Source organism: Phocoena sinus, chromosome 6 (genome assembly GCF_008692025.1).
Source record: "Phocoena sinus isolate mPhoSin1 chromosome 6, mPhoSin1.pri, whole genome shotgun sequence".
Lineage (NCBI taxonomy): Eukaryota > Metazoa > Chordata > Mammalia > Artiodactyla > Phocoenidae > Phocoena > Phocoena sinus.
Genome location: NC_045768.1, coordinates 5,942,009 through 5,954,056, shown reverse-complemented (window position 1 = coordinate 5,954,056; position 12,048 = coordinate 5,942,009). Strand labels below are relative to the sequence as shown.

Sequence of the window (12,048 nt, the reverse complement as noted above, 5' to 3'; positions counted from 1 at the left end):
GCTTGCTCAGGTGTGGGGCTGGACTCTCCTAGCCTCTCCCTCGAGCTATGGAACCTGGGGCGAGCCCCTGGCTCCTGGCCGTGGTGCCAGCCTTCTGCCGTGGCAGCCTGGCCAGGCAGGACACGTCTGACGTGGTAGGACATCCGATGGCCAGGATTGGCTGCCCCTGGCTAGGGACCTGGATCCCTCTCCTCCCTGAATGGAGCTCTGTCATTCGTTAGCTTCATGCCTTGTACCTGGCCCCTTCCAGATGTCCCCAGACATTTGGCAAGCCTGGGAAAGTAGCCGGGGCAGCCAGGGCCGTGGTCATCCCCCCAGGAGAGGGAACAGTGCCTTTGCCCAAGCCAAGGGGGCTCCGGCTAGAAGAAGTTGCAAAAGTCCCCCAAACCCTGCCTGTGTAGTCAGTTCTTTGACCATTTCAACGTGTGTCCAGCATGGCAGGAACGACACATTTTGCGTTCTCTCTTCCCTTATCGAGCACGTACTCTGCACTGGTGCAGCTTTAGGTGCTGGGCGCCGAGAGATTATCCATCGATCTTAGGTGTCTGTGCTTTCGGGCGTTTAGCTTTTTCCACCTTTGAGATTCCAGAGTAACTAAAGGAGGGTGAAGATCCTCTCCGCCTGGGACGGGTAACCTGTAGCTTTTGCCATCCTTCAACGGACAGGGGAGGCAGGCAGTGTGACCCCTTGGGCCTGTCCCAGAGGTGTGCATTTATTTTTTTTGGGCCATGCTGCACAGCATGTGGGGTCTTAGTTCCCCGACCTGGGATCGAAACCGTGCCCCCTGCATTGGAAGCACGGAGTCTTAACCCTTGGACAACCAGGGAAGTCCCCAAAGGTGTGCATTTTTAATTAGGACTTAGCTAGGTCCAAGAACCTCCTTGCCCCAGCACATCTTTCCCACAGGCTTCCCCCCAGCTCAGACCCAGCTCAACGTCCTGTCCCCAGGTCCAACAGAACGGTCAGAATTTCTGGGGGAGCCCATCATCCTGAAGCCCTCTGGGGTCCTGGGAAGTCCCATTCTGGGGGCTCAGACCCTTTCCCTGTCCAGCATCAGCAGGTACAAATATGACAAATTGCTCAGAATCTGGGCATTAACCAGGGGAAAGGTGAACTGCCCTCTAAGACAGTAAGGGGGAGGGGGAGGGGCAGTCAGATTAATAGGTGGTTTGGATTAACAGATCAGGAGACACAGGCCCTGGAGATGACCTCATCCTGGACCCTTCCCAGAGGAGGTGGGGTGGTGGGGGGTTAAGGTCACATGCTGTCTTCAGACCCCAGCTCTGCCACCTGTCTGCTGTGTGACTTTGAGCACAGCACTTAACATCTCTGGGCCTTTGTTTCCTCTGCTGCTCCTCTGAGGGCTACTGCCTGGAGAGATGGTGACAAGGGTAGGAGGAAGACCTCTGCATGAGGCCAGGCACCAGGGAGCCCTGGGGGAGGGTTAGTGGTGGCCATACCTCCAGCACCTGCGAACACACACACCCCAGCTCTAGCGAAGCCCCCTCAAGGGTAAGAGCTTTCTCTGGAAAACGTTCTCAGGAAGGTAGAGGCTGGGCCCAGTGCCCCGTGGTGCCCAGTTGTCAAAGGCCCTCAGTTTTCTGATCTGTGGTTCTTGAGGCCCATTTGACGCCCCCGTCCCCAGCTTCCCCTCTTGGTTTCCTCACCCTGACCGTCAGATGCTTTGGGAGGAGCCTCGGGGGATGATTTATGTGCTGTGAACCGCTGAGCGGCAACCATCTGGCCAGGGTAGCAGCGCCAGATTCTCTCATTCTTTCCCCATCAGCAACAGAGATGAGCCCCAGTGCATTGCTGGCTCCCAGGCCCCCCTGTCCTGCTAACATCTGGAAGCCATTACCTTCGCAAATAAACATTAAGCTTGCTCGATGAAGGCTGTCTGCTCAGAAGTTTCCCTCGATTCCTCTCTGAGTCCCCGGACCATCGCCAGGCCCAGAAGGCTTTGCCGCCAGACCTGGGCCTGCAGCCGCCTGGCCTTGCTGTGGGCAAGAGGGTCAGCACCCCCGGCTCTGGAGTGGTGATGTGCTTACAGGGCAGCCCTCGTGGGCGAGCTGCCTCCTGATGGGGTCGCTGGCCTCCTGTCCCATCTCAGCCCTCTCCATGCAGTAGCCTGAGCTCTTGGGCATCTTCTCTCCATCAAAAAATCCTAGAAAGAGCTTGTAATGACAGTTGCAACACAGTAGCGGGTGTGACCCATCTGGGTAGTTGTCAACGGGTGCTGCCACCACCTCCTGGCCGCTTTGCTCATTTCTGATTTCCTCCTGACCCCTGAGAAGGCCTGGCCCGGGGGGAGGAGGACAGTGGTCACAGAGCTGTTGCTTTGCTGTCGGGGAGCTGACTCACTTACTTCACCAGCTTCTGTCTGCCTTTCTAGCTGGGGGCCTTAGCTGCTGCTTCTGATCTACCTCCACACGGATGAAGAGCCTCGTCTTCATTTCTTAACCACAATAGGTGGGATCTTTTCAAGAGAAACATCCCTTAGAAAGTTAGGCAGAAACAGAAGAATGAAGTAGCTCCAAATATAAAAACAGAGGAGTTTTCAGAACACAGAATTCTCGTCCAGTGATAACTGAAATCTAGCTGTAAAATCTAGGCGCGTATGTTCCAGCTCAGTCTGACCAAAACATATTCATTTTCCAAATCTCGAGCAATTCTTCCAATTCCCTTCTGTTCCCTTTCCCTTCCACGGAAGATCACATGGTAGGCAGAGCTGGAGGACTGTCATTTCGAGCGAGGATGGCCAATATGTAGCATGCCAGACACCACGTTCTAATTCCAGATCCATGGCAGGCGTTGGTGATCAATCACAGACCTTTTTCTAATTGCGGCTGAACGTGGCTTCACATTTCTCCAAACAGTATTCCAGGAAGTCACTTCCTGTTGATTAGAACTGCTAAGCGACAGGATACCCCTGTGGTCGCTCAGGTATATTCTAAAGTCATGCTTGTAAAGGCATACTTGTTCCTTTCAATTGATTTTTGCTTAAAAATTTTCTGTGAGAAGTGTCAAAGATATAGAAAAGTAAAAACAGGGACTTCCCTGGTGGCGCAGTGGTTAAGAATCTGCCCGCCGATGCAGGGGACACGGGTTCGGGCCCTGGTCCGGGAAGATCCCACAAGCCGCAGAGCAACTAAGCCCATGTGCCACAACTACTGAGCCCGCGCTCTAGAGCCCGTGAGCCACAACTACTGAGCCCACGTGCCACAACTACCGAAGCCCACTTGCCTAGAGCCCGTGCTCTGCAACAAGAGAAGCCACCGCAATGGGAAGCCCTTACACTGCAACGAAGAGTAGCCCCTGCTCGCCGCAACTAGAGACAAAGCCCGTGCGCAGCAACGAAGACCCAATGCAGCCAAAAATAAATAAATTTTTTAAAAAAGATAGACTCCAGCGTAACCCACAATATCACCTGATAAAATGACTAGTACTTTGCTAGTATCAGCTGATGCCAAGCCCATATTCAACTTTCCCTACTTGTCCTCAAAATGTCAAATCAGGGTTTAATCAAGGGCTGTGCATTTCATTGGGTTCTTATGTCTGTTAAGTTCCCTTAAATCTGAAGTAGTCCACCATTTTTTCATGCCACTAACTTGTTGGAGAGGTATTGATTATACAGTGTCCCATGTTGTGGATTCATCTGATTGTTTCCTTATTCAGGAAAATAAGTGGGATGGTATTTTGGAGAGAGAGTTACCTGTTACCTGATTTTCAACGGGAACCTGTCTGAAGGAGGAAGATTTTAGAATGAATAAAAGCAGTTGTAGAAACAAAGGATATAAGATTTCTCAGTGTTGTGACAAGGGTCAGGAGGGGGCTGTCTTTGCTGTCTGCTTAGAGACATGGTCCTGCTTAGAGAGCATGGTGTCCAGGTGAGGGTGTGGTCTGAGGCCCCTTGGGCAGGGGATGGTGAACCACATTGCTCTGGGAGAGATTCCGGATCTCCAGAGTTCATCAGTGTGTAGGAGGCATCAGGAGGGCTTCCTGGAGGAAGTGATGGGTGTCACAGAAGTTGGCCATGTGAAGAAGGAGGGAAGTCTTCCCAGCAGAGGGCACCCTTTGCTCCTTCTGTCCCAGCTGAGTCCTCTGGATGCCTTCATTCAGGTGTCACAGTTCTGAGCCCACAGGCCAAGAGGGTAGTGACGTGTGAATCGGGCCTAGTATAGGGCAGTGGGAGAATGGGGTGGCCTCAGGTGACCTGGAAAGCCTGTATGCTGCCTAAAAGCCACTGGGGGACCGGATTTTGCATACAACTGGCAGCGTGTTAGGGACCCACCTCCTGTGGGCCAGGCACAAGCAAGACATCACGGGCACCTGCTAGTGTCAGCTTCTCACACCTGCCTTCCAGGTGCTGAAGTGGGTGGAGTCAGCAATCCAGACCTCCAAGGTGCACCTGCTGTCCACGGACCACGAGGAAGACGGCGAGCACACGTGGAAGATCCCCTTTGACCCCAGCCTGAAGGAGGTCACCATCTCCCTGAGTGGCCCGGGGCCCGAGATCGAAGTCCAAGACCCGCTGGGTACGTGTGCCCCAGGGCTGGCCTCCACCTTGGCCCTGAGACTGAGCTGGGAGTCCAGAATGGGACAGAGAGAGAGGCCCTGGGGTGATAGGGGGTTTGGATATAAGGCTTCAAGAGCAAGGAGGGTAGGGGGAATGCCAAGTGAAGGGCAGAGAGGGTACCCGTGGTAGGTGAGAAAGCAGGAAGGCCGTTAGCAGCCCAGCTAAGGGGGATTAAAGTGATGACAGTCCCTGGGCTTCAAGGATCGCATGGCATCTTCCCCTTGTTCCCTCAGTGGAACTCTTCGGTGGCCTGGAGAGTCAGTGGGGGCAAGAATTAGTGGCACATCGTAGAGGTGGGAAGCTGGGGCTCTGGGAGGTGGAGTGACTTGTCGGGTCGCCCAGGGTCAGTGTGATTTGGACCCGGTCTCCTGGCCCCATGGTGCTCTGCGGATGTCCTGAGTATTTAGGTCCAGAGGCCAGGGGTACAGCCGGCACCTGGGGAGGGATGAGGATGGAGATCAGGGTAAGATGGAGGCCCGGGTACCACCAAAGGCCTCTTGTCAGTTCCTCTAGGAAGCCCGAGGCTGGTGTTCGGAGCGCTGTGGGTTCCAGGGGACAGGGTGGGCCGCTGCCACCCCCAGGAAGTGGCTGGGGACTAAGCGGCCCTTGGGGTTTCCACAGGGAGGATCCTGCAGAGGGACGAGGGCCTCGACGTGCTCCTCAACATCCCTGACTCGGCCAAGGTTGTGGCCTTTAAGCCTGAGCATCCTGGGCTGTGGTCCATCAAGGTAGGGGGCCTTGGGTTCCTGGGGTTGGGGAGACCAGCTTCACCCGACCTGAGATACCACCTCCCTCTCGCCTGGCCCCAGGGAGCCTGGGGCCCTGCGAAGCTGACAGCTGGAGCGTGGATAGTGATGTGGGCATATCAATAGAAGTAAAGGGTCAAGAACAGAGGAGGAGTATTCCGCCTTGCATCAGTGAGAGGAAGTGGAGCGGTTTGGGGTTAGTTAGGGAGCTTCTAAGAAGGGCTTACAGAAACCACTTGAGTGTCCAGGTGGGTGACTGAGCTGTCCTGTGAAGAGTGCACAGAAACGGCAAGGGTGACCTTGGGCTCAGAGGGACGGGACTGGCAGGGGGAGCAGGGTCTGCTCTAATCGGCAAGGTGCTGGGGGCAGGCTGGGCTCCTGACAGGGCGTCCTGGGATGGGGCAGGCTGCTGCTTCGGGAGGATACGACTCTTTCTGATCAGGCAAACATGTATGGAGCCCCTCCTGGGTGCCAGGCACAGTGCTGTGTGCTGCAGGCACCGCTATCCTTCAAACTCTGAGCATCTTTGAGCCAAGAGCTCTCATGCCAAGGCAGGGGTTAGACGTGCAGGGGGACAGATCAGACCCGCGGGAGTTGGGGGCGGTGGTCGTGGGGAAGGCAGGGCAGCTTCGAGAGTGCTACTCAGGACAGTGCCCTAGCTGGGTTTCTTCCACTTCATTTGGGGAGCATCGTGCTGGGCCCCCAGGGAGCAGGTAAGTTGCCCACCTGTATGCAACGGCGGGAGAATTCCAGCTGCCGACTCCGGGCCGGGTCAGGTAGCCCGCCTCCTGCCTGGAGCTGGGGTGCTGGGTCCGGATGCCCCGGTGACATGGGCCTGGGCCTGTGCTAGGTCTATAGCAGCGGCCGCCATTCGGTCAGGATCACGGGCATCAGCAACGTCGACTTCCGAGCTGGCTTCTCCACTCAGCCCTCCCTGGACCTCAGCCACACCATCGAGTGGCCCCTGCAAGGTACCGTGCTCCTGGCCGCAGGGCGATTCAGGGCCGCCTTCTGCGGAGGTGGGGCTCGCCTTTGGGAAGTAGGGGGAGCTCTGGGGGGAGCCATGACTGTGTGACTATGGAACGGGCCTGCAGAGGCTGGGTCCAGCCTCTCTGTTACATCACAGTGAACTGCGCCCAGGGCCAGCACTCCCTCTGTCGGCTCCAGGCCAGGTGACCGTGGGACCATGCCCCCCAAGACCTCCAGGACCTCACGCAGTCCCGCTTACTACTCCTTCTCCTTGCTCTTTGTCGAGACTTGTCTGTCCAGAGCCCCACTTCTTCCAGCGAACATCAAGCTGGTCCAATACATTCCGAGGTGCTTGAGTGGACACCTTCCCCGAAAGGGGGACCAGTGTCTCACTCCAAGGGAACGAGTGTCCTGATGGACATTTAGATGCCCCTGGAGACTGATAGCCTGGGGGGACGTTGGAGGCGTAGGATCAGTTTTCCAATGAGAAGCCGCGCACTGGGTTGGGGTTGCCTACATACCCCATCATGGCTCCACCTGGAGGAAGCTGGGCCCCCGAGCAGGCAGAGACTTCTGGCTCAGGGTGCCAGAGCTTCTTGCCAGAAAATGCCACCTGGTAGCCAGACCAGGGTCCCCATTTATAGTTTGGAAAATATGGTGTCTTGCCACGGGTCCATCCGGAGGATTTTGCTAGGACCAGCTGAGCAGAGATGGGGGGACTAGACCAGGTCAGGCTAACTTTGGACCACAGAATAGTGACCCCAAATGGTGTGTGCTGGATCCTTAGGGCTTTCTTTCTAGTCTGTATCTCCTCTAATGTCTGTCATTCTTGTCAGCCCTTGTAGGTTTCCCTGCCAGGACCAGCAGTAATATCTTCAAAATGAAAAAGGGGTCTGCTTGCTCAGGTCGTGTTTGTTTTTGCCAGTGGGAGGGAGGGCGCGAGGCAGAGAAACTTAGCTCCTATTCTAAAGCCAAGAGACAAAAGAAATCCTACATGAAGTGCTACAGTGGGGATTGAAAACTGGCCAGTCTCCAGTGGAAGAGGGTGAAGGGTGTGACCCTCTTTGGTTTCTGCTTTTGATAAAGATGTGGGTCCCAGACATCCAAAAGAGACAGAGAAACAGCAGGGCAATTGCAAGTGATAAATAGCGATTGGTCTCAGTGCCAGGGGCACCAGGGAGTGGGCGAGGCTGTGGCTAACTGGACAGCGGGGTCTGGGCTGCAGGAACAGCTGCTGCACGCCGTTGGCTGCTTGTTGCAAGATGGGAATGGCGCCCAGCGCTGACACACTTGATTTTTCAAAGGAATCTGGACTTCTAGATTTGTATATGCCCCTTCCAGATTGTTTGATACTTTTTCAAAAATTTGAAGGCACTTCCTGGACCACATCCTCTGGTCCCCGGTTTATGATCAGTGAGAGGAAAAACACAATGAAGAGCCATCTGCAAAGGGAGCGACCTGACTGTTCCCACATCAGCTTAGGAGACTGTAAAACCCAAGTCCAGTTCTGTCTGTCCTGGGATAGCGCGGAAAGTACATTTCAACAAGATAGAAAAGGAAACCAGAGGAAAGATGAGCATGGGGAAAGGATGGGCAGGAGTCACCCTTCCCAAACCGGGGCGTGTGTCTCACCTCGGCCAGTCCCAGAGCCTGCCTGATGACAGCCAGCACCAGAGTTAGTGGCGGAGCAGGGGTGGGGGTACCCCTTCCCAGTTCTGCTCAGTGAGCGCCCCAGTCTGCACAGTAGAGGGGATGTAGCCATGGGAAGCCGTGGGTTGGAGGGACACTGGTGTTTCAGGACCACGGACAGTAGCAAGCCCCCGCTTCTCTCCTTATCCCACCCAGCATTAGTTAGCCCAGGGAAGAGAAGGTGAGGGAGCGGGTGAAGGTCGGCCAAGCAGGCTGCTCTCTGACTGTGGTCCTAGAGCCCCTGCTTGGGGAGGATCGTGGAGCCCAGCACAGATGGCAGCATCTCCTTCCTCGCCCTTCCCTCTGCAGGGGTGCCCATCTCCCTGGTGATCAACTCCACAGGCCTGCAGGCACCCGGCCGCCTGGACTCGATGGAGTTCTCACACAGCTCAGGGCGGTCCCTCCTGACTTTGCCCGTGCGGCTCCTCTCCAACGGATCCACCCATCAGCTGTGGGGCGGGCCGTCCTTCCGCACCCCCCAGGAGCGCTTCTACCTCAAGGTGAAGGGCAAGGACCATGAGGGAAACCCCCTCCTCCGCGTCTCTGGAGTTTCCTACCGTGGGGTGGCCCCAGGTGAGTGATTGGCTCTTACCACTCCCAGCTCCCTGGTTCCCTTGGAGGCTTATTTCTTTCCGGAAGGCTCTTCTGATTAGATTAGATTAAATTAGATTAGGAAATACTTTTTCATTAAACTTCTCTGGGCAGCAGGCTCTGCAAGGCCTTATGCCAAATACTGAGATGCTTCAGATGTAGCTTTCAGCTGAAGGACTTGCTGCAAAGTCATCCACCCATCCACGCATCCATCCACGCATCCATCCCTCTATCTGTGCATCCATCCCTCTATCTGTCCATCCATCCACCTGTGCATTCAACATTCATCTTGTGTCGGTCATGGTACTAGGCACTGTAGACACAGCAGTGGGCAGGGCAGTGGGTATGGGTATGCCCTTCCCTAGTCATAATTGCTAGCATAGTCAAAATCATGGTAATACTAATCTAGTCACCATTCTGAACACTTTCCGTGGGACAGTCCTGGGCCAAGCACTTGCCATGCATTAGCTCACTGAATGCTTACACAGGTTCTGAGATGTGTCCCCGTTTTATAGCTGGGGAAGCCAAGGTCACCCATTTTATAGGGTTGCTCGAAGGGTTCCGTAAGCTAATGCACATAACAAGACAGCTCTTGGGTATTCAAGAGGCTGCACACAGGACGTGGGAGCCGTGGACCGGGACCCTCCACACAGCTGCTGTTACTGTGACGTCATTGTAGGTCACGTTGTGTTGGTTCCCATGTGTGTGGCTTTTGCTGGTTTCCCGTGTGTCCCTGAGGTCTCACCATCCGGGCTGGAAGCTCCCAGAGGGCAGGGCAAAGTCTTTGGCTTTCCAGATCTGCCTCTGGTCCTGGGGTGGGGTGGGGTCTGAGTTCACTGGCCATCGGCCTCCTTACTGGGCTTCGTTCCCTCTTCCAGCCCACTCCCCCCTCCCCTGGCAGTGACCGGGGAGGAGTTCAGAGGTGGATGACACTGACACTCCATCATCAGCTTTGCTGGGGGTCATCCCACTTCATTTAAGGATGCAGGGAGGGTGCCAATGTGCCGGTGGCGACGTGGAGGACTTGGCGGACCCGAGTGGGGCAGGGTGGGGTCGGGGGCTTGGGACCCGTTCTTTCAGTCTCCTGGCCTCCACTCCCCTGCTGTGGTGGCCCCTGGGCTTCTCCTCCCTTGGCCTTTTTTTTACAGCTTTGAGGAGGAATTTTCGGGAAGCAATTTCAGCAGCCTCCGTTTCTCTCTCCTGTTCTTTCAGATGGCTCCCAGAGTTTTGAGTTTAGAGCTGGATTTTGGTCTCCATGTCAGCTGTAGATTAAAGTGTGGAGGCAGGGTTGGGGGCGGGATGTGCCTCCCCTACTTTCCGGGTCTGGGAGGCTGGGAGTTTGACTGAGAGAAGGAGGCTCTGGGTTTGGAGACATGGGGGTGGGGAGGGCGGGGCCTCAGTTCCCTGGGCTCTTCGAGCTCAAGGAAGAGGGAGCCGGAGTTGGCCCCGGCAGAGGCTTCCAGTGCGTGGGGGTGAGTGGTGGCTGCTGTGCACGCAGCTGAGGACGTGGCTGGATGGTCCAACGCCCCTCTCCCCTGGGATGTGGCAGGGAGCCTGCTGCATGATGTCACCAGCCGCCCTCCCACCTCCAGCTCTATGCTCAGAGGAGGTCTGGCACATTGCCTCAGCCTCGGAGCATTTCTGGTGGGGATGGGGGAGAGGGCAGTGCGAGGGTTCAGCACACGTCCGTGATTGCCCAGTGAGGCACGGACAGTCCAAGACTGACCCTGGGGGACAGTTCTCAGACTTTTCCACTGAAGTAATTCCAAGAGTCAAGGAAAGAATATGTATCACCCCAAGGCCAGGGTCAGGCGAGGGGGGCAGTGGCATCTGATGGGGTTCCCAAGAGGCTCATCCCAAGCTGTGAGATTTCGTGGAAGTCTCTTATTTTATCTCAAAAATGCGCGTGAATTTTAGATTTACAGCCATGCTCCAAGTATGCTTACTTTTCAATAAAAAAGGTTTCCCTCCCACAACTTTGGGTAAAACTGACCCTCCAGGCAGACGAGCAGCCTCACAGCCCTACCCACACCCCTGGGGAGTCCTGTCTGGGTAGCATTTCGTCAGATTTCAGGGCTGGTTTGACTTCTGTGCCCCACAGAATTGCTAAAATGGTGGCACAGGCTGGTCCTTCCTGGCCAGGCTTCTCACAAACCATAAAAACCCCATGAGTTTTCATTGACGGAGCCGGTCCTGCCACATGCATGTGCCAGGTGCTTTCCACGCCCCATCTCTCACCAGCTCCTCACAGCAACACGATGAGGTCAGTAACCCAATTAACCCCATTTTACAGAGGTGGAAACTGAGGCTTCAGGAGGCGACGCGACCTGCCCTTGGTGACCACTGGATGGTGGTGCCAGAGATTGTATCCCGGCCTTCTCTTCCCTGGCTCATCCCTGTGGGTCTCTGTGTCACTGGAGGAATCCTGAGTGCTGGTCCTTGCCCACAGGTGCCCCCCTGGTCAGCATGCCCCCCAGGATCCACGGCTACCTGCACCAGCCCCTGGTGGTCTCCTGCTCTGTGCACAGCGCCCTCCCCTTCTGGCTACAGCTGCGGCGGGATGGAGCCAGGCTGGGCGAGGAGAGGCACTTTCAGTGAGTGGCTCAGGGCCGCCCGTTGTTCCCAGCCCCAGGGCTCCTGGGGGTCTGATGCCCTGGAGGGATCTAAGGGGAGTGGGTGGCAGGAGGGGGACCTTGGTCTCAGTCATATTGTCCTCCTGGGCACCTCCCAGCTTGGCCAGGGATGGGGGAGGGTGGTTCCCTGAGGCTCCCACTGCTGCTGGAAGAGCCATGGGCCTTCCTCAGCTTCTGAAAACTCAACCCATGCAGGCCCAGCTCTGTGCTGGTCAGGGCAGGAAGGACCCTCTTGAGAACCTCCCCGCTATGGTTGGAAGTCCAGGGCTCAGAGAGGGGAAGGCACTTAGAGTCACATAGCATATCATGGGATTTGCATGTCCTTGGCTGTCTGCCTTTTCTTACCAAGACTTCAGGAGGATTTGCGACCTCCCTTCTGGGCAAGATTCAGGGGACCAAACCCCCCAGTGTCTGGACGAGGCTGGTGGACCGTCTCCAGCTGTTCGTTGTCCACAGGGGGTCAGGGAACAGCAGCTGGGAGATCCCGTGGGCCTCCAAGGCTGAGGAAGGCACATATGAATGCACGGCGGTCAGCGGGGCTGGGACCGGACGAGCAAAGGCCCAGATTGTCGTCACAGGTCTGTCTCTTTGGGCCTGTCTGCGTATCCCCTCCCCACCCCCTTCCTGATTTTTCCCTCTAGGATTTCCTCCCAGGATTTCTCCATCTGTGGGCAAGCATGCCAGCCAACTGCTGGGGCCTGTCCGTCATCCAGAGTCTGATGCCCACACGGCACCTGCTTGCTGGCTCCCCGCCCCCCCCCTCCCCGTTTGGGCTGTTTCACCCCTGAATGGCCTGTGAGTCTCAGCTGCAGCCCGGACTGTGTCCCCCGCCACCGGCCTCAAT

General features: G+C 56.2%; 1 protein-coding gene across 1 annotated transcript in view; it reads left to right on the top strand.

Annotated features, from left to right (window-relative positions):
- Positions 1-12,048, top strand: part of HMCN2 (hemicentin 2) — a 138,141-nt gene that overhangs the window by 24,401 nt on the left and 101,692 nt on the right. Inside the window, exons 5-10 of the mRNA XM_032635297.1 lie at positions 4,364-4,535; positions 5,198-5,304; positions 6,173-6,293; positions 8,290-8,553; positions 11,021-11,165; positions 11,661-11,782. Coding sequence (XP_032491188.1) covers positions 4,364-4,535; positions 5,198-5,304; positions 6,173-6,293; positions 8,290-8,553; positions 11,021-11,165; positions 11,661-11,782 — 931 coding nt within the window. The remainder of the gene's footprint in view (positions 1-4,363; positions 4,536-5,197; positions 5,305-6,172; positions 6,294-8,289; positions 8,554-11,020; positions 11,166-11,660; positions 11,783-12,048) is intronic.